The following is a 23,313-nucleotide window of genomic DNA, read 5'->3' on the forward strand; positions in this document are numbered from 1 at the left end:
GTAAAAAAAAAAAAAAGAGGCAATAATCTTTCTGTTGCATCATTTATGTGAAGCATTCAGACACGTCAATGGCTGAATGATTGGATTATTAGTCAAAGAGGTTAGTGACCAACTACCAATCTAATGCAAAGATCAATAGCCATTTGAAGTAATTTGATGTTTTAGATTGCCAGTTGAGTTAGTCAAGTAAGTTTTTAGTACTGTAAGCAGTGGCCAATGATTGGTTAGTTTGCTTGGTGGACGTGCTTTACACTTGAACATTCGAGTCCCTGGTAAAAAAACGCCAGCCAGGAGAGGCCCTAATGTCCTGCGGTCTAACAGACATCCTCTGGGTGTCGACGTGTCCAGTTTCACCCGTAACATGTTGGAAGCAGTGGAGTAGTAGGAGAGCTGAAGGCAGAACTCAGGATTGTTTTCTGGAAGCAGTGGGGCTTCACTCCCCCTTGAACTGAGGACGCCTCTTCTCCTTGAATGCAGCCAAACCCTCCAATCGATCTTTAGTTGGTATCACCTTAAAAACAACACAAATGTGTTAGTCATAAGAAAAGATGCATATCTCCCTTAACTTCTTTCCTGAGGGAGAACCTGCAACCTGAGGGGTTTCTAATATTTTGTACACTCATAAGGGTAGACTACATTTTAAAAACACCTCTTAGGATAACATAATGCAATTCAACAACAGCACAAATTGTATTGTCTAAAATATAAATAAAGTTGAATCAACACCTCTCCAAAAGACTTGGATAAAAACCTGAACATTAGGCCCCTGATGAAGGAAATACAGCTGTTATATTATTGGTTCCTTCTCACACATGTGCACATGAGTGACCCAGTCCTGCCAACGGTTTGTCTTCACACCTCACATAGTTAAAGAAGCACATCAGCAGGGCAGCAGCAGCTTCAGTCCTCCGTGTGCGTCTACACAGGATGTGTTCAGGTACAGTATTTAGAGTAGGTCACCTGTGTCTTGGCAGCACTCTGAATCAAATGTGGCACTCCATAGACGCCTGGCCCTTATGCCCAATTTTTTATTATTAAGTATTTATCTTAGAACTTGTTACTCATATTCTGATGAGATTTAAATATTAGTGATTTTAATATTCACCTCAACCTCAAGTTAAAACACCGCACCTTGATTCAGGGTCTCTAAATAATTATCCACAAGGCTCTAACCTTCCATTCTTTTCAAAAGTACTGGAAAGACTGGTGGCTCAACAACTGTCAGTCCAAATATGAAATAGTAATTCTTTTTAACCTTTTCAGTCTGCTTTCAGGGCCTGACGCTCCAGAGAAACAGAAAACGCTTACTAAAATTGTAAATGACCTTAACCTTAATATGGATTCAGATTCCACCTTGGTGCTTCTACTACTGGATCTCAGTGCAGCTTGTATTCACTATTGATCACTATACTCCTGGACCTATTGAAAAACAAATTTGGCATCTCTGGCCTGGCTATTGCATTGTTACACTCTTACCTATACAGTGTTTCCTTTAAAATACAACATCAATATTTTTTATATGAAATCTGGAGTAGCTCAGGGCTCTGTTCTCGGTCCTCCGCTTTTCTCTTTATATTTCACCTCTTGGCCAAATTATACGCAGCCATGGAATTAAATTTCACTGCTACACTGATGATATTCATCTGCATGTGCCTATAAAGGCAGGTGATCACTCCTAAATTATTAAATTAGAGGCCGGCTTGTCTGCTGTACAAAACCCACCTTGTCAATACTTCTTTGACAACTGGTTGTTTTCCTAACAATCTAAAAGCAGCTAGAGTGAATCCTCTTTTAAAGAAACCCACCCTCAACCCTTCTGATGATAAGAATTACAGACCTGTCTCACTTCTTCTGTGTCTTTCTAAAACTCTCACCCTCAAAAATCCACCAGAACAACCTTCTTGACTCCCACCAGTCTGGTTTCAAGGCAGCTCACTCAAATGAGACTGCCCTCTTTGCCATCACAAAGGAACTCCACACTACTAGAGAAGCCTCTGAAAGGTCAGTCGTCGCCCTGCCGGACCTTTCAGCAGCCATTGACACAGTAAACCACCAGATCCTCTCTCCACCCTTCAAGATCTGGAGTCTATGGCTCTGCACTCTTCCTGTTCACATCCTACCTCAAGGACAATCGCATGGCTTTTCCTACCACAGCTATGCTGATTACACTCAACTAAGTCGGTCTTTCCCCCCCGTTTGAAACCCATGTGACAACACAAATCTCGGTGTCTGGCTGACATCTCTCAGTGGATATCTGCACACCACCTGAAGCTCGAGCTCGACAAGGCTGCTCTTCCTTTCAGTCCGTGACCTCTCCATTACCATCTGTTCAGCATATTTGCTGAAGTTGATGTACTTGCATGATTCTTATATGTATAATATGTAACATTTACAAGTCAAAAATACTTGAAATGTTGCTCCTCCCATTCTGCTGACATTTCATGAATGCAGTACAACTTAGCTATGCTAACCTGATAAAATGCCAACCAAATGAATATTTCATACACAGGCATGAAAATGGGTCAGGGGTGAAAAAGGTGAGAAGGATATTACCCCTCTAGGGGGGTCCCCCGGAAGAAAATTTTAAATATTCCATATTTTAAAGCATCAATATGATGCATTTTGAGATGCATTTTTTGCCAACCAACAGTGTAATATTTCAATATGCACTCATTAAAGTTAATTTGACTGGCAAAACAGTTAAAGTCCTTCTGACATTACACAATAATAAAAGTCATAATTTTTAAAAACTAAAAAGTTTTGGATCAATTTTCACTTCTTCCAACCATATGTTAAATAAAGAGTCAATGTGGATTCACATATTGCAATGATATCATAATCCTACAATGAATCATTGTGAAAACTAAACGTTACTACTTTGGCCAGGTCATCATCAAAACAGTACATTCATGATTTTGTCCATGTTGATATTAGTTGCTTCATGTACATTTATTAAAAACGTGGCATTGTTTATCTTTTCATATAGCTAGACGTCTAAACTCTGGGACAATGCCGTGATGTTTAAATACCTGCCATGCTGATTCCAAACACACAGCTTTGTCAAGGCAGTTTGGGCTTCAGATAGCTCTTACACGGTGGCCATCGTTAATGACAAATCATGTTCCTCTATGAACGCACACACGTATTGTTTATATCACAAACACGGTCGGTCAGTGAAGGAACAGTCGCAGTGGTAGCGGGAGCCGTCGTTGTCGGTAACGTACTCATATGACAGAGTGCACGGACCGAAGCTTTGTGACGAGCAGCCCTTTCTTACCGCTGCTGCCGTACAGTGTCTTCCTTGATTTCCCTCAATCTGAGGCACCGTGCTTAACAGCTTCCCGTCTCCACCAGTTTCCTCTTGTCCTCTATTCATGCCCAGCGCCATTTGTTTTAACTCCTTTCTCAACTAAAGCTGTATCTACATGCTCCAAGTTTAATAAACTTTGCCTCCATTTTTTTTAGCCGCGTTACCACGGAGACCACACCGGCACCGCACTCTCACATTTCGGCAAAGACCCGCCCTACTTTGCTAGAACTAGTTTCATTGGTAGGTGGAAGTTCGATGATTGGTTAAATCCAGCGCATCAAAAACAGATCCCATGTGGACTTTTCAATTTATTTATTTTTCTAAAATAGTCATATGCCAGAAATCAGGCCCGAGTACTTAACCCCCCCCCTTAAACATTTTCTCATCGAATCTACACGATTCACGTAGGTCACCTATTTTGGTTTCAAAATGTGAGTGATTTTCATATCTGCATACAGCAGGTTAAATAATTGTTAATTGCAGTTTAATTACTCACCTGGGCATAACATGCTTCTTCAATTGCCAGACCAGTAGATAAATCCACCTGAAAGAGAATGTGGCATCTCTTAGTGAATGTTCACAATGCAGCAGAAAATGTCTAATTCTCATGTGTCTCAGTCCTGATGATTTCTAATGAAAAACCATGACATAAATGCCGGTGCACGTAACAGTTTCTCTGATACACAACATGACGGGTTTCCATAAGAATGAGAGGTGTTTCATTGTTCCTGTGTATCCAAGTCCCTGCAGGAGAAGGCGGGAGTAACTCCTGTACGATTTATAGGATTTTCTAATTGCTGTGACTTCATTTTCACAACAGAGCTTCAATTTGAAAAACTGTTTATGCAAAGAGCCAAACTGCCTCCCTAAGTTCATACCTTTAAACACAAATGGCTATACTTAGATACTAAATGCAAAGTAATTTATCACATGTTCCACTTAGCACTGAATACAGCCACATTTTGTGCTCAATTGTTATACTAAACATACAGATCACAAAGTGTGTTTGCAACCTGAGGGGTGGTCTACAAAGCTAGTTGGACAGAGCTGGGTTTTGGTTGTGTACTGGCTCCACAAAGCCTGAAGCCCCGGTCAGAGGTAATGGGTACCATGAAGGTGGTTATAAACTTGCTCTGTTAACCAGGTTTCCTTCATCAGGCTCTGTGTGCGTTCTCATGAGAGGGGCGTTTGGTATCATTTGACTCTTCTATCGCACAAAATGGATAGATCGCATAATGCCTACTTCCGCCTATAATAAAATATTACATCAAAAAGCACAACGGTTCGCTGTATCACTTATATTGACTATAGAGCGTTGCTGTTTCATAAGGAGTGGATTGGTGAATGTGCTTTTTTGCCAGTTTCAATCAAAATCTCTGAATAAGAACTGGTCGGAACCGGGTTAGGTCTGCAGTTGCCATGGCAATCTAGCCAGGTTAAAAGAGAGCCACCTTCGTGACATGGAAAACTCATGTAAAAGGTTGACTTTAAGCCCTTCAAAAATGCATCTTTATAATGTTTTGTTGTGAGACTTGATTTCAACTAGGGCTGTCCTCGACTAAAGAAATTCTTAGTCGACTAACACTTATATGATTTTGTCGATTAATCGATTAGTTGATGTAATCAACAGAGCTGTGCTCTTTGAGAGGTGGTTAAGACTAGAAAAGCACAATATAAATGTAGTTAATGAACCATCTGTAAAGCTGAGTTTCTCCACAATTAATCCTGCAAAAGCACCACTTTAAATCTTGTGCTTACCAGAAATGTGCTCATAAGTTTCTTGGAAATGAGTAATTAAGCATGAATAAGCATAAAAAAAATGACTCATCAACTAAAGAAATCTTAGTCGACTAAGACCAAAACGACCGATTAGTCGACTAATCGACTAAGAGGTGGCAGCCCTAATTTCAACCAGATGGCCATTTTGGAGTCTGTAGTTGCACTTGTTATATTGCATTGCATTACATAGACTGCACAGGTGTGCCCGCTTCCTTTCGGCGCCCATGTTTACCAACTGGGCTGCTCAGACAGGACGCACCGTGGTGCGCAGTTAATGGTAATTTCCATCATGCTTTGGCTGTACGTGACTAGTTTGCAGCTCATCCGGAATCAGCACCTAATTTTCATCCACCACACTCTACATAACTAATCTAATAAATCTTTTCAGCGTGGATGTGGGAGGTGTCTGGCAGGGGTCCATATGAATAGGCAACCCTCCATCAGGCCATTGCTGAGGTATGTGATGACATCACCGCCCTGAAGAGCCAGGGGTGGAGAAGACACTCCCAAAATATTCAAAATATGTTCACAGTTTTGCAAATTTAAACACTGTTGTGAAAATTGAGCTAAAGCAATCGTCAAACACGGTAAAAGCAGACCTGCACTGACGTCTGAGCCTTACCTCTATCCCCTGGTTGATCGCCAGTTTTGCCATCCTTATTGCAATTGGACCCTGTGAAGCCGAGAGACAAAATCAAATTTTAAAATCAAGGTATTACAAACTGCTGTGTGTGATATAAATTGCATTAACAAATTGTTTTGAATAAGTACAATATTATAATGCAATCATTCAATGCCAAAAATTAATAAAATCTGTTTATTTAGTCATGATATTCATCACCAAATCTCCGTTTTGTTTCCTCCCCCAGTGTATCAAAGAGGTCTGCCCGTCAGTGGAGTGGCCGTGTTACCTGAGGGTTGATCTCGCGGGCGAGCTCCAGAGCCCGCAGGTAGGCAGCATCTCCACTGTTATTCTGCTCCACAGAATGATTGGCGAGGCCCAGTCGACACGCCTCTGCTCCGTCCACCACCCGAGCAGCAAAGATGAGCTCCTTAGCAAGAGAGACACTTATCACCCTGGGGAGACGCTGAGTCCCACCTGCACACACGTGACGAGAGAAGAGAAACCAGGATGGAACCTCGACCAAAGACACTGAACACACTGCTCCAAGTTCAAATCAGATTAGGCCTGGGCCGGTATGAGATTCTGACCGTATGATAAGCAAAAATATCACGGTATTGCAATTACAGCTTTAAAATGTATTATTTTGAAATTGCGGGGAGTTTTCTGGGTAGAAAAAGAACTTTATTTCCATTGAACACACTGCACACTGGCAGAGAGAGGGATTCCTAAACTGCACTTTCTGTCCTTGACCACTCATAAAAAACAGCTCATACCGCAGGAACAATATGACGGGAAGTTTGTGATTAACAATTTTTTTTTTTTTAACAAAATACAAAAACAAAATACAACTCGCAACATGAACACCCCCCTTCGTCATCACCATCCAACCAGAAAAAAAAAAAATCAAGAAAAGATGACACAGTACCTACAAAATTCAAGACCATTCAACAAAATAACAGACAATAAACCATAAACCAAATAAACATATGTATTAAGGACAACACCATAAGCCCATCATACATGTCTCTCCCCAGCACAAAGCTTCTTAGGAGCCCTCCAGAAAGCTATTTTGGAGGTTTTGAAAACTTTTTTGACTTTTTCAAACCACGGTATACCTTGAAACAGGTAACTGACTAGATCAGATAGACTTTACTGTCCCGAAAGAAAATTTGTCTTGGACACAAAGGGCCCTATCTTGCACCCGGCGCAGCGCAGTGCAAAGCCCGACCCAAGTGTCTTTGCTAGTTTAAGACCGACGCAGTTGTCAGTTTCCCGTCCAGCGCCCACGTCGTTTAAATAGCAAATGCACCTGCTCCCATCTGTGGCCCATGGGCGTGCTGGTCTTACAGGGAGGTGTGTTCAGGTGCATTCTGGGCATGCTGGTCTTACAGGGAGGTGTGGTCAGGTGCATTCTGGGCATACTGGTCTTACAGGGAGGTGTACAATTCAGGCGTATTTGTTTCGCAACGTGCGCGTAAAAGTATGGCAAGGTATGTACAAACAGGCCGCACTGAGGTAAAAGAGCAGACTGCCTGTCGCGGAAACTGAAAATGGCAAATTGCGTTCACATTCCATTCCAGCAGTTGTTAAACTCCTTGTTACATTACAAATATTGGCATCAGGATCATTTCAAACAGTCATAGCATCAGCAGTGGGAATTTCTCAGTCTGCACTCAGCCGTATCATAGCACCAGTACTTAACACTTTGCTTCAGCGCAATTTACAGTATAGTGGGTGGAGAAAGGTGCCGATTACCCAATGAACTGCAGGTTTGGTAAATACGACGTAAGCTGAAGTATCACAGCGTGCACTTTCTGCGGGTTGGCCATGGTGCTGATAACACTACATTCACAAATGTACGTACATCTGGCCCTCAGTCATCCATACTCTTTTCAAAGAGGTTTTAAATGATCTCTTTACAGGTTTCTGCAGGTTTCACCAAGTCAAATTTAAGACTTTTCAAGACCTTTTTAAGACCATTATGAATGAAATTTAGGACCTACAATACATCATGACATAAAAAAATAAAGAAACATTAGATTTCAGACTACAGAAACAATTCCCCGATTTCCTCGATGTCTAGTCACCAGGGAAACACATTGTAAAGCTCTGCAGGAGCATTTCAATGAGCATTAGAGGTAGCGTTGCATAGAGGTAGGAAAATAAAGACCTGTCTAAAACTATTTAATCATGTCAGCGATTCGATATCTCGATGCATCACGATGCGTCAAATACATTTTTCTATTAAAGCCATATAGGATATTTAATTCATAGCTTTTCAAGCTTCAAAAACAAAACATTCTGCAGTGCTCTGATACTAAACAAATTGGATACATAAAACTACAGCACTGAGCACATGGCACTTCCTGAATGTGCAAAACATAACAGAATATGTAAACAGAAAGCTTGTTAGGCCTACATTAAATTGTAAACAGAAATAATCGATTATGGCCCGGCCGATTATCGAGGCAGCATCGTCCATGTCCATGATTCAATGCATCGATTATTTGATTCATTTCAACACCTCTAGCAGAAACCCTGCTTTAACCTGCCGCAGTCCCTTGAAGTGCAGATGTGTTAGACAGCAATAATACTTTCACTGGAGATGATGACATAAAAAGAATCCAGCCTTACCTGCTCCAGGAATAATCGCAAGTTTGGTCTCAACTAGTCCCATTTTGGCAGTATTGGCTAGAGAGATCAAAGAGCAGTATTACTACTTAGACATAAATACAACGATCAGTACTAGTATAGATGTATTATATGATACAATAAACAAAGTATATAAATATATATTAGATTAATTGATCATTCTTATAAGGTCAAAAACATCATTACTCAACACACAACTACTATAGAAGAACTAAATGGGCTAAAATCATTTAGAATGAGGAAATCTGAACTGGACTAGTCAATCAAAGTGCTTGTGCAGCCTCTTTGTTTCTGTTAAAACCTACTTTCTACATCTATAATGCCATTTCCAGGAACAGAGGAGGCTTTTAAAACCCACACTCATCATCTGGAAATACAAGTTGTGTGATGCAGTTTGAAGTTTTGCTGTATCAAATCTTTTGCCTTATTTTGAAAATGATTCAACCCAGATGTTCTGTTCTGATTGTTGTCTCATCTGTCTGAACGCTGCAGACAGGCTCCACTGATCTGACAGCAACCTGTCAGCATGTTTAGCTGTGATGAAGACTCATGATATCAGTAGTGTATTAGCCCAGGGGGTACACACACAACACACACACCTCATTCTTTTTAAATCAGTGTGTCAGCATCAGCTGTAACGGCTTCTACTGCTTTGTCAGACTGCTGCTAATAACTATGAACAGTGTTTTGGACATAGACCAGCGGCGGCACGGTGGCTCAGTGGTTAGCACTGTTCCATGGCTTTTCTCCAGGTCCTCTGGTTTCCTCCCACCACCAAAACATGTATGTTAAAGTGACTATATGTGACTTTTAGATGTTTGTGAAGCTGTGTAATGTTCCATCTGATGATAATAAATGACCTGTAACAGCAAACGAGACTAACAGTCAGAAGAACGCTAGTTTTATGTAGATTTTATTAATGCCTCTGCCCGGGTCCGATTTTTCCCGCAAAGTGTCGATTTTCGGCAGGTAGACGACGATACAGTCACACATTCTGACGGGTCACAGATTTCTTTGTAGCACCGGAAAAGCCTGTGCAGCAAAGTAAAAGGTAGCAGGAGTTTTCTTTATATAGACCTAATTGTTTTGCAGGACCATCACAGGAAAGAAGGAAGTTAAACCAAGAACAACTGAAAGAGAAAAGGGAAAGACGACGGGCGAAACAGTCACACTCGGTCAGGCTTTCAACAGATGGAGACAATTAGAGGATTGTAAATGATTTAAAACGTCCCTGAATGGCCCTCAGGTATGTAATATGTCTATTTCATTCATAAAATAACTTTATGCGTGATGTGGTTGTAGTCAGTAGCAGACATTAAATCACGTCCCCCTTCCATTTAGTGCCAACGTTTTATTCCTTTTAGTCCGTGTTGGTGTTGGCCTACTATTTTCTTTTTGTCCCCTGTAACGTTACCTGTGGAAAGCATCCGTGGGTTTTACAAAATGTTCTATATGAATCTGAGTTATTACTACGTCGGTTGCTACAACAAACTCTTAATGCTCTGGCTCGTGACACAGTGACAGTGATACCTGGTTTAGCTCACGAGACATCCAAAGGAGGCTAAGTTACCGTAGCAACACTGGAAATGAAAGGATGCATCTGAAACGTATTCTCTTATTGTAAATGAATGATTTTCTGTCTCAGCAATACATTCATCACAACTATATGACCTGCTTGTAACACTAACTCAGTAATCTTCAGTGGGTAATACAGCAGCCTAAAGAAAAGAGTATTAGGACAGCAGGTGTGGTTAAAACACTACAGCTTTAGTCCAAAGGGGACGCTAGAATCAACACAAACTGAAAGTTACATATAGACACTTCAAGCTAGTATTCCTGTCAGTGCCCCCTGACCAAAAAAAGGCACTGGCAAAACAAATGTACTAGAGTGGGCCTGCCCATGCTCCTATGTATAGAATGGGTTAAATGCAGAGGACAAGTTTCGTTTCTCTGTGTATGCTTAGAAATTACAATAAAGGCACCTTTAACGTTATCTGTAACCTCGAAAATAAAGTCCACTGAGTCTTACAGGCAATCCTGATGTCACAAGCAAGGGCCATTTCCAAGCCTCCTCCTAAGGCAGCTCCATCAATGGCAGCAATCGTTGGTACCGGCAGGTTACCTGTCAAAGAAAAGACAACAAGGTACTCGTCAAGAGACATCAGACAACTATTCAACTTCAAATCCAACTCCATTGGTGGAACATGTATTTACTTCACTTCTGACAAATCCATGCACAAAGTTCCCCCCTGCTTCTGGGCTATGGGCCATATAATTAGCCAGAGACACTTCGTAACCCTAACTCCTTTCACCAAGGTGTTACTATGGACAAATTACAGCACTTTCTGAAAATCAACTCACTTGTGCCTTTTGGACAATTAAGAAATCTGGTTTCAAACTTGCAAACTCCTACTTGTACTTGCTTTACATAACTGTACTTTCTTTTGTATCCATATTATCCTAACTTTTGTTTAATCAAATTGTATACATCAATTGAGTTTTATTGTCTTTTATCTTTCTTGTGATGTGTATTCTTTTCTGTGTTGTTGTTGTACATTACTCGATGTCATTGTAAATGAGGGCCACCCCGATATGATCTCTCGAGTTATATTTCAATCAAATATCCGTCCAAACCATCTCTAAGTGAAGCTCACATTACACATTACATCCTCACATAATCAACAGTGATGTGTTCCCAGTTTTTGCCAGGGAGAAGATAGGAACCGCCCGCCTGTGATTATAACATTAGCACTGAAGAACATTACAATTACTTAACTAGTATATAATTACATTAGTCAGCAGAAAATGAAACCTTATTGGGCTGCCCTGACTCGTGCTGGCTTGTGTCATTAATCAAAGTTTCAAGATTCAAACTTTTTTCTTCTTCACCATTTCAAAGTAATGATAACAGCAAAATAACATGAGATCTGTAAACAAACATCATTATTACAAACATTATTATTAAATAAAGTGATGCATGAACATGCATCCCTGTCACATTCAGGTCCAGGGGTCTCCAACAAGTAGCTGGCGAGCAGGTTTCCAGTAGCTCGCCAATAGGTTGACAAACTGAGACACAAAATGACCACCATATTAAAAGTGAGTTAGCTGACTTTGTGGGCCATAGACGTGTAAAGTGGTAATTTTTTCACGTCTGAATATTTTCAGAGATGTAGTTAACTCTAATCTGGGATAAAAGAAGTGTAAAATAGTCATGAACCTTGACGTGAAGTTAAGATTTTTCATAAGCTTTGGGTATTACAATTTCATCAAACAGTAGCTTAATTTAGCTTATGCGTGTTATGTTAATAAATGTAAGCGATGTGATGCAAGTAGCTCCTTGGCCACTTTAGTTTTTTTAAAGTAGCCCTTAGATGAAGAAAGGTTGGAGACCCCTGTTCAAGTCCACATATGAACAGTCACTTAACTAGGGCTGGGTACCCAACTCAATACTTTGTAGGCGCCGACCAAATTGCCTCTAAAGTATCGAAAAATAACTCGTCATTCAAAACCCAATTTCAATACCTAAGGAGTAAATCTCATCAGCGTCAGGGAGCCAATCAGCATGCAGCATGCTTCTACCAAGATCTAATAATGTCTGCGATTGGCTGTCTAACGTTACACGTCGTAGAGACACGCAGGAAAGACTCTACGTTACACAGACGGCTCATGTAGTCGGAGCTGAAACATAAAAAGAGTTGTACCATAATGTGTAATGTTGTCATTACTTTTTGTTAAAATGGATTTTATAAAATTGTTATTGAAAAAAGGATTGTTTAAGAACCGGTATCAAAGTCCCGGTATTGGTATCGGTACCGATATGAATTATTTTTGAACGATACCCAGCCCTACACTGAACTTGATCATTCTTTACCCAGCTCTGTGATGAGTGCTCTGGCTTTGGACACAAACGGTCCCACTTCACTCTGGTGCATCTTGGCCCTCTCCTTCAGGTCTGCACCTGCACAAACCCACAGAGCATCAGCATGGCGCCACAGGCCTGTGGCTTCCTGAAACAGTGTGGTCCACCACTCACAGCTCTGGGATCTGCCAAAACCTCAGTATCAAGGTCTCTGAACATAAAGCTGAATACAGAATTACATTTACTAGATTCATACCTGCTCACTATTCCAGAGTCAAGATGTAATTATGAAATATTATAAACAAAGGTATGTGTAAAGATTGGACTGGCAAAATGTCTACAACTGAAGAATAAGAAGTGAATCAGAAAACACTTTTCAAATCAAAAAGGTACAAAAACAATTATAAAAACTATTTAAAAAACGGTTTAAAAGTTAACATTACGCGAAAGAGCTATATTTGAGAAAAAGTAAAATAAAACAATATAACATGAAATAATTTAATTTAAATAATCAATAAAATAAAAGTTAAGAGAATACCTTTGTATGTAAATAGGTTTTAAGAAGTGACATAAAAGATAATTCTGGCCACGAACCCTAAGAAAGCACACGACTACATGGTTTTAGGGGTTGGCAGTACCAGAGGGTCGCCGGTTCAAGTCCCCGTGCGGACCAAGTATGTGTACGTGAGTGTGGACTGCTTGCAGTTCACTGCCAAAGTGCCCTTAAGCAAGACACCGAAGCCTACTAAGCCTATAAACTACTTTGACTCTCCATAAGTGCATGTATAGGCATGTTTGTATTTCGGGCATGTGTGTAATTAGTAAAAACAGACTGAAAAAATGTAATTTCCCCTTGCAGGATCAATAAAGTATGTCTTCATTTTAAAAAAGGGATTTAAAAGAGGAAATGCAGCATGCCAGTAAACAAAGAGAGTGTACCTGCACAGAAGATCCCCGGAACCAAACTACATAGAATTACACTGCGCACTTTGTTATTCTTCTTGATATCCTCCACAGCCTCAAACATCTGAAACACACATGGTTTTTGGGAGGGGATTAAAAAAATGTTTTATGACTTAAATGTAAAACTCTAGCCTAGAAATCTAGACCCCCCTAGCGGCAGCAAATGTAATTTGCAGCCAGGGTCGTCTAGCAACTCTCCGTTGGCTTGCGAGCTGGAAAAACCAAATTCTGGTCAGGCCAATCACATTGTGTATAGAGTCGGTGGGCGGGGCTTAACATAATGAGGGCAGAGTTGCGACGGTTCCGCGTGAATTCCCTGCTACTCGAAAACAAAGAAGATGGCTGCTGCTGCTGGAGAACAGCGGTCTTTGGAATCTGCTTTGGCCGCGACTCTGGAAGACTTGGAGTTCAGCTTTTCTTTGTGAAAAGAACAAAGAATGGCACTGAAGTCATTCTTAAAAAAGGAAGATGTGTTCAGAGTTTAAAGTTTAATCTATTAACTAGCGTTGCTCTGGTTGGCTATGAGTGCAGAGGGAATTTGAAAGACAACCGTTTATCCTGCCCCTCGGATTGAGCCCTGCCAATGGTTCCCAACATCTGGATGTGGGTCTGGCTTGTCAGGCTAGTAAAACTCACTTTGTATTAACAAACCAAAATAATAATAAATTGGAGCATATTTCAAGACAAACTCAAATTATACGAGAGATCAGGAAACACTGAACCTGAGTGCTGGAAGCCAGTAAAGAGCTACAAGTACTTCATCGTTTTTTAAGATCTATTGATCACTTTGTTTCCATACACTGCCATCATAGTTAAGATGGAATGAGGCTCCTCTAAGGAGACACATGAACGCCTCTGCGAAGGTACGCATAGAAGGTATCATGGGTAACCAAAGGTCAGCGAGGCTCGCAGAGGAGCCCATGTGCACAAATCTTAACAACCAGGGTTTTTCCTGCATGGTGGAATTTTTGACGCCCCCCAAACAGGTTTTAGCCAGCCCCAAAGGAAATTCACCAGCACCAAAATGACAAGAACTGAGAATAAAAATAGCAATTCAGATCCTCTCTGAATGTGTTTAAAGGTCCAGTGTGTAACGTGTTTAGTTGTTCATTATCAATGTTATGTTTGTGTGTGTTGCCCGTTCACAAACTTGTCCTTTTTAATGAATATTTACCACCACCATCAACTCCAAGTATTCCTATTGGCTTGAAATGTAACATTTGCGTTCTCATGAACTGGGGTAGACGTTCCATATTCATGCTCCATCTTGAAATACGTTAGCTGGTAAGGGACATACAGGACGTACTGCTCTACCTTTCACGTTTTCACTGTCACATGATAACCTCACAGCTGCTGCTAATGCTGCTAATGGGTATCGTAGCTTCCCGGCCCCGGCAAGTTTGAAAAATTAAACGTGGAGTACCACACGTATTCAAAATCCAAATTTCAGGAACAGGAGTCTTCTTCACCCAGAAAAAGAAAAAGGTGATTGAAAAGAGCAAGAGACCGTCTTTTTGAAGCGTGAAGGCTACCGTAGCTGTAATACCTACTTTGAACTGCGTGGTGTGAGAGAGTTGATTGATATATGATTTCAACGCTACATGGGAGAAATTCCCACACATTGGACCTTTAAGAGCAATTTAACAAACAATCGTTGAACAAGCAGAACATAAACTTGAATATGAGAGTCAGGCTGTACCGGACTCTCACGGTTATTTATTTAAATATTAATATTATCTTTTTAACCAGTTTTGTTAATTGGGATTCATTTTTGTTGATCAAATTGTCAGAAATAAGAGAAAAAAAATTCTCAAATAAGACCCAAGACTCATTGCCTTTACTGTATGCGGACCGATTATGCTTACTGCCGTGTGTAGTCGTCTCTCCCCCCCCCCCCCCCCCCAAAAGTAATCTCAAAGAAAAAAAAAACATCCAAGGCATCTTACCATCTTGACCAGATTTTTGCTTATGGCATTTTTCGCTTTGGGTCGATTTATCCCAACGACAACAATACCTGAAAGAGAATGACATCATGCTGATTAATTAACAAGTACATTAATGAAGAGCAGCATGTTAGACATCACATTTTTAGTTTTATGAGATGAATATAATTTCAACGATGTTTGATGATTGTGTTTGTGAAGTGACCTTGGGTGTCATGACAGGCGTTTTAAATGAAATGTATTATTATTATTATAACACGACAACGTTACAACTGGAAAACACAACAAAAATCACATCATGAAAAATGCTGTGTCCTAAGTCCTTGCTACATGCAACAGACTACAATACAGCAGAGGAACGTAGAAAGCTATTTCATTTTGGTACTGTATATTGTTTTGGCAGTTGTGTCCTAGAAACAACATACTTAAAGCGTAACTCTCGCCAACATGCAACCTAGGGTCTTTTTGTGAATGTACCCGAGTCAAACTTTAGTTTAAAAGCATAATTAGGACGGAATCGCCACTTTTAAGATGTGCCGTATTTTCGTTTTTGGGTCAAATGGCCTTTTGAATGGGAGTGCTAGGGGCACTTTTATGCTAGCCTCAAAATAGCTATTTTTAAAACACTAAGAAGGCTCGACACAACATGAGATTTTGCTTGAAGTATCTCCAGGGTCTCTACACTTAACGAAAGCATTGACAACATTGTTTGTGTACCCAGAGTTTACTAAAAAGAAAGGTTTTCAGCAACTCACTGTAGCTGTTGTTTCCGCTATCCGCCATTTTCCCAGTCCAAAATAGTTGATCTCCGAATGAACGGACTCCATAGGAGGAAATGTCATTCTTATATGAGGTTCCTTTTTCAACTACAAGGTCAATATTGTGTTTCACTAACAAAAAAACAACAAATTATCCATCCATTTATATGGAACTAAGCTTTAGGAGCTTTCCATCTTTACTCTCCTCCCTTGACTATTTTTGACTGGCTCGACAGACGGAGACCGGAAGAACAACAGCTAACGTGAGTTGTTAAAACCTTTCTTTTTAGTAAACTCTGTGAACACAACCAATGTTGTCAATGCTTTCGTTAAGGTGTAGAGCCCCTGGTGATACTTGGAGCAAAGTCTCATGTTGTGTCGAGCCTTCTTAGTGGTTTAAAAATAGATATTTTGAGGCTAGCATAAAAGTGCCCCTAGCACTCCCATTCAGAAGGCCATTTGACCCAAAAACGAAAATACGGTACATTCACAAAAAGACCCTAGGTTGCATTTTGGCGAGAGTTACGCTTTAAACCTTTTCTACTAACAGGATGTCATACAATACTACATCAAATACAACTATTTTGATAATCAATTAACCGTTTGTCCAGGTTCTCAAGTCTCCAGGTTGCTTTCTCTTACATATCAGTAAATTGATTTTCTTTTGTATTTTGGCCAGTTTCTGATGGTTTATAGATCAATTGAATAACTGACTAATCAAATCGGCAGATTAATCTATAATGAAAATAATCGTTATGCTAGTTGCAGCCCAACCTCAAGTGTTATTATGCTATAGCTTTTGGCACTGTAATGATATGATCTTAACATTTTATTGTATCCTGCTCTACTCAGTCTACTGTTATTACTTATTAGAGCTGGGACCATATGCTTTTGTCCCGATCCAATTCTTTCCTGATACATGGGTGCTGATTGGATTTGTATCGGGATTTTCTTTTCCTTCTTTAACAAAAACAAAAGTTGAATAAAACACTTCTAGAGACAATACATCATGAGACATTTCTAAAAACTGAAGAATGACATCACATGTCAGTCAGTCAGTCTGACATTTATTTTAGGGATGCACCGAATCCAGATTTTTGGGGTTCGGCCGAATACCGAATCCACTGGTTAAGATTCTGCTGAATCCGAAACCGAATACTGAATCCTCCTCCCATCCTCAGTCCATGAACACAGTAAACACATTAATGAAGTAAACCACGTCCACAGCCTCTAAAACAGTTCAATGTAACAACTTAATGTTGAATTCACACGCTCTTTTCACATTGCAGGAAAGCACATCGCTATCGCCAGATGAGTGACAATTTTGTTTGGCAAATTTTCACTAACCAGTGTATGATGAAGGCATGTTGGGTGGGTGAAATTAGAAAGCTAACGTTGGCTAACGAGCAGCAGCCGGCCGTTCGGTCGCTCCGCTCCCACTGTAGGGAGACTCTGAGAGAACAGCTGACAGCCCAGGAGAGGCACTGTCTGTTAACACCAGTTTTTAGCTGTGACTGTCCTTCCTTTGCCGTACCTGAAGTTGCTGCATTTTGGCTGCTGTCTGTAGATTCCTTCATTCCACAACTCGTATTCTTTCAGATGTTTCATACCAAATGTTTTAACTGCAGTGATGTTGTGTATTGTTTAGGGTCCTCGCCACCACGAGACAAATCAGCATTGCAAATTGAACATGTAGCTGGACTTGACCTTCCCGTAATCAACGGCGCCGTCATTACGTCGACCAGCGTAGCGCGCGTAGTGCAAGCGTAGGGTTCGGTGGACAAAAATTCGAAGAGTCGGCAGAAACCCAACCCTGTCAAAAAGCCCAATATTCGGCCGAATCTGAAGCCGATTCGGTGCATTTATTTACTTTGTAAAGAAGAACATAAGATGGATTTTCTGCTTTCGTTCTGTTCTGCTGGAAACAGATATGATATAGTCGCTGTCTGCGGTACCGTATAAACAGAAAATGTTTAGCTCAATCATTGGTAAAAAATTTAAAAATTTAAATATTGCTTTTAGGGAAATTAATCGATTTTAAAAATCGCGGCAAAAATAATTACGATGCATAAGACTTTCGATTTTTCCCCACACCCCACTTGTGAGAGATTTGCATGCATCTCAGTAAGTTGTTATTACGTTAAAAAAGATGACGTCAACGCGTACACTCTACTTTGATACAGTGGGATGGCAGACTACATCGTTTCACAGTTAATGCCCGGTTGTTGGCAAGCTACCGGGACTTCCGTTTAGACAATAATAACCGTTTTTCCTTTGACAAACCTGCCTTTAAAATGACACTGATTCTGAGCGGGACTTACCGGCGTCTTCTCCGTCCAGGTATCGGACGCGCAGGTCCTCCTTCGAGTCCGAGCTGTAGTGTCGTGTCCCGGCTCTGGGACCGTTGAGGCGAGAAGAAGGCGAGACTTTCCCGGGGAAAGCATACTGTCTCGAGCAGAAGGCCGCTGCCAGCCTACACACACTGTCATGGCCCGTTGCCTTCACGCGGAAGGCTTGCAACAAGGCTCTGTGTCCCACTAGGACCGCCATGCTGAGGACCATAGAGGACGCTGAGCCGCAGTGACATTCAACTGTGAACCCGGTCACGTGTTGGCGTCACGTGACGTGGTTGCAGTCAGTACGGGACAGTATGGGAGTAGGCTATGGCAAGCCGTTCTAACATTTAATCGAACGCCACTCCTGTCTGCTCACTCCAATCCTACACTTTAGATGATAACAGCGTTTCTCCTAGTTAAAAATGATATTCTCATGGAATGGTAATTAAAGATATCCACAATAACATTCTTACTTGTAGAAATTGTATTTCAAGATATCTACAACTGAACATACTAATTATTAATTTAATATATCTTTAAATCCTTAAAAAGTAGGCTGTAAGTGGCCGTTTTAACATTTATTAGCTAGACTGGATATTTATTGCAGATATCCGCATTTCAATTCTCCGTAGTCAAAAAGAACATTTCAGATATCCACAATCCACTGTACAAAAATCCACAAAAAAGACAGTCTTCCTATCCAGAATGAACATTCTAGATATCTACAATATAATTGGAAGAGCTCCATTTTCACAAAGCCTATCTACAATTCAATTGTTAATAGTCATCATTTTAATTTCTATTTTTTCAAAATAAACATACTGGACACAATTGGCACAACTAAATTGTTTTTAGTCATAATTCATAGACTGTAGATATCTGTAATAGCATTTTTACTAGTCATAATGCCAATTGTGGATATCGGTAATTACATTTGTATGTTTCCATAAAAGTATATATATATATATATATATATATATATATATATATATATATATATATATACACACACATTAGTGTTGGGCTCTGATCATACAATATGTCTTCAGCTTATCTTGACAACAAAGAATATGTAACTTATAACCATACATTTGGGATATCTTGTCACCGTCAGTTCTGCCTGGCGAATGTCATTCACAAATGCTAATTTTGTGAATATGCGGTATATACTTATTGTTATTGTTTTGACTGAGGGACCTAGTGGCTGAAAATACACCTCCCACTGATGTTTTAAGTGATTGGGAAATAACTGAGCAGAACTTTAGACTTTAGGCTTGGACTAACATTAAAAATAACAACTTGGGACCCACAGTTGTCTCGAGACTTGAATGTGTGACAAAATCAATATCAGCCAAAATACAATTATCAGATTTTTTAAATTCAAATAATATTAGTATCAGCCTCAAAACTCAAGTATCAGTCAGGTATACTGAGATTCAGATAATTTATAAAACAACAAAAGAAATACACAGAAAAGAATATACTTGATTCAGTGACAATACATTTATTATAAACAAAAACTCACCATTACAATAAATCTTGTGAAAAGTGTTCAGATACATGTAGTTTGACTTCAGGCTGCTGGGCAAATGGAGTTATCAATATCATCATCATCATCATCATCATAATCCAAACTATGACAACATATGCACACACCATTCTTCATCTTGGGTTGGCTGAAGTCAGCCATTTGAAATTGTCTACATAGAAGACCAGGAGGTATGATGTAATCCCCCAAATGGGTATAAGAAATTAATAAATACGCCCCTGAACTTGATGAACCCCTGACAGATCTGGAATCCATAACCCCCTCTGGCCCCCCTAACTGTGGCCAATACTTTCACACATTTTTAACCCCACCTTTATCCCCAAAGAGAGGATATTATTCATGTGCAGTGATACATAAAATGTAGGTTAACACAGAGTATTCTTGTGTTTATTGTTATACGTGTATCATTAGTCTTTTGTAGAACCAAACCTATGGAGGGTTGGTGGTATGTAACACTTGTGCTTTTATTTGGTACTCCTAAAATCGCATGTGGCCCCAGCCTGGCCCCTCCATTTCAAATGGTCTAGAACTGCCACTGTCTTTTCTGGTTCAATGCTGAGGCTACATTTACACCGCTACGCTTTCATCGCTATGTTTTGGTTTTTAAGCGTTTGAGTTTTGAGCCAAAAGTGATCTCGGTGTACCAAGTATTTTTATCTCCAGTAGAAGAACTAATCTCTGTTTAAACTAACACGCCCAAACCTCATATCTCATCAACATTCTGGTATACTGGACATAAACAGGAGGCAGCGTGGAGACTCTGTCCCCTGCTGGTAGTTGCCATGGTAACGTTAGTAGCTTTAGTCTCAGAGAACGAGACATCGTGACCGATGAGACCCAATCAGGAGGAGAAACGTTGGCGTCAGTGTCGGTGTTGTCAAAGCTCTCCGTTTGAAACACAACCCCGCAGATTCAGAACCACAACGGGTCAGAACACCAGAGCAGGGGGAATGAGAGGGGGAAACGCCAGAGCAGGGGGAATGAGAGGGGGAAACGCCAGAGCAGGGGGAATGAGAGGGGGAAACGCCAGAGCAGGGGGAATGAGAGGGGGAAACGCCAGAGCAGGGGGAATGAGAGGAGGAAACACCAGAGCAGGGGGAATGAGAGGGGGAAACGCCAGAGCAGGGGGAATGAGAGGGGGGAACGCCAGAGCAGGGGGAATGAGAGGAGGAAACACCAGAGCAGGGGGAATGAGAGGGGGAAACACCAGAGCAGGGGGAATGAGAGGGGGGAACGTAGCAGAATTTATTTGTTTTTAAAACCAAAACGTAGCAATGTAAATGTAGCCTGAATCTCTGGAGACTCTTGATATATAAATGTTGCAAACACCTGAGGATAGAATGTGTCTGAGCTTTATGAAACCATTCAGATATACTGATGTCAGCTCCATCAGATGGTAATCACAATTCTCCAGTCAGTGTCACGCATAGTCTCAGTACAGTATAACCAGCAGACCGGAACGTTTGAATAATCAACAAAAATCCACTAAAAAACAAAAGAGAAGCGATGGCTATTTGGCAAACAGTGAACCCTTGCACCAGAGCATATTTAAAAGTTACGCTGAACTTAGGTTAGCGCCAAAAATCTGGAACTTTCTGCATTTTTAAACAAGACAAGAGAGAACAGAAATGCTGTATTTTACGGGTCCCAGTTCTTAGTTTCTTGAAAAGAACTATGTCATTAGATAATAATTATAGGGAAAATAGCGTATCCTTAAAAAAAGCTCCATTTAAATTCAAGAAAAACTTTGTTTGCCGTAGACAAATTCCATATTTGTACATGTTCAGCTGAACTGCTGTGCTCTGACTAAATTCTACATTCCATCAGCAGTTTAATTGAATTATAATTGGAAGAGTACCAATTAAACATCTTTCTTCTTTCCCATAATAAGAACCAAATGACAACATTCCTTCCAGGAAATGTCTTCTTTAGAAATGACAAACCCATAAAATAAAGCACCACAGAACATTCCCTTTAAAGCAGCCATATGGACTGTAAACCTGTCATCACACCAACACACAAATGGATACAATAACATTACTACATTAGTTAAAAACAGATTTCAGCTTTAAAGCAAATAATGTCCAAACCTTTGGCAACATTTATCACACTGGCCCCAGCCGAAAACACGTGATGATGTTAATAGCGGGGGCCTCAGTGACAGTAGGTGGGACAGCAGTCATGAATCATTTGGTAAAATAAAAATAAAATAAAAGCGTCACACATATTAATTAGTGATAGACCAATTTTATCGGCCGGCCGATATTTGCGTTTTTACGTCTATCGCATCGGCCGATACGCGGCTGCTGCGTTCGCCGATAGTTTTTTCCCGGCATTATTTACAGACAGGCGTCCACAGGCAGCTCTGTGCTGCTGGAGACGCTGCAATTCACGTGCAGACCATGCACTGCCCCTCCCCCACTAGCAGAGTGCTGGAAGCCTGGCAGGCTTTCAGCACCATGGCAGTCTTAAATTACAAACCAAGCACTTTATTTCAATGGCTACTTGTCAGGTTTATTGTTTTCTTAAATTATTTAAATGTGTTGACAAAGGACATTTTGTGATGACCTGAGTATATCTGTCTCATAATATGTCAGCAAGCAATGCATCATCAAGGCTGTGTTGTAGATGTTGATGAAAGCCTTTTACCCTTGCACAGTTAACCATATGCAGTGCACCCATCCATATGATGCACATTGCACACATCATTTGGGTGATATGAATGTAAGATGATTGCCAAAGTGACAGTGATCTGTGTTTTTGTTTATTATTTTTAAAGAAATGGCAGAGCAGATTCTGAAAACAAATCCAGTGTGGCAGGGTTTACATTTTTGTGATGTAAATTGAGGGAGCAAAAGCAGTATCGGCTCCAAATATCGGCTCAAGAAAATCGGCAGCCCGTATCGGTCATCGCCTAAGGCTGATGAAAAAAAAAAAAATCTGTATCAGCACTAAAAAATACATATCGGTCGATCCCTAATATTAATATCCTACACATTAATGATGTCTGTCACACATCATCAATGAACAATTTACTGTAAATTCTCAAACAGTGCCCAGAAACCCTTTGTTTAAATTCAGTATAATGTACAATTCATCACTAACCTAATCAGTGAAAGAGTCATGTCATAATCACCACTCTGCTGTTTCTTCTAACAGAAGTACTGTTTTCAATCACCAGTTCATTCCAGTCGCTTTAGCTTTGACCTGATTGAGCTACTGGTAAAAGCACTTAGGGCTGCACAATTAATCACAATTTTATCGAAATCACAATATGGACTTGTGCAATATCCAGGGGCGTGCAATATTTGTTTAAGGCAAAATATGTGTCAAACCATTCTAAATTTAGTGACGTCCCAGCCTACAAATCCCTATCCTACAGAAAGAAGAGAGAATCTTTGTTTGGTACAGATCCTCGCATTAATCACACTATGATCATTTTACATTTTGAAATTTTAATATTTTTCAATGAAAATGAGAATAATGATACAAAAATGATCATTCCCTCCAATATCGTGAATCATATCACAATCGCA

At 40.3% G+C, this 23,313-nt stretch overlaps 1 protein-coding gene across 1 annotated transcript; it reads right to left on the bottom strand.

Annotated features, from left to right (window-relative positions):
* Positions 1-26: 26 nt before the first annotated feature.
* On the bottom strand, positions 27-18,513 carry auh (AU RNA binding protein/enoyl-CoA hydratase). Its single transcript, XM_031282213.2, has 10 exons — positions 18,214-18,513; positions 15,138-15,205; positions 13,168-13,255; positions 12,241-12,327; positions 10,396-10,488; positions 8,349-8,405; positions 6,001-6,188; positions 5,712-5,762; positions 3,807-3,854; positions 27-511 (listed from the first exon to the last, which is right to left on the bottom strand). The coding sequence occupies exons 1-10, from the start codon at positions 18,452-18,454 to the stop codon at positions 434-436; spliced, it is 999 nt and encodes a 332-aa protein (XP_031138073.1). The 5' UTR covers positions 18,455-18,513; the 3' UTR covers positions 27-433.
* Positions 18,514-23,313: the final 4,800 nt, after the last annotated feature.

The sequence above is a fragment of the Sander lucioperca genome, chromosome 14, assembly GCF_008315115.2.
Source record: "Sander lucioperca isolate FBNREF2018 chromosome 14, SLUC_FBN_1.2, whole genome shotgun sequence".
Lineage (NCBI taxonomy): Eukaryota > Metazoa > Chordata > Actinopteri > Perciformes > Percidae > Sander > Sander lucioperca.

Excerpts from the sequence above, each read along its gene's own strand:
- auh (XM_031282213.2), bottom strand. The coding sequence starts at position 18,454 with ATGGTCCTCAGCATGGCGGTCCTAGTGGGACACAGAGCCTTGTTGCAA. Across the intron at positions 8,406-10,395 it reads TTGTGACATCAGGATTGCCT|CCAATACTGCCAAAATGGGA; the intron begins GTAAGACTCAGT and ends TGATCTCTCTAG. Across the intron at positions 3,855-5,711 it reads CGATCAACCAGGGGATAGAG|GTGGATTTATCTACTGGTCT; the intron begins GTAAGGCTCAGA and ends ATTCTCTTTCAG.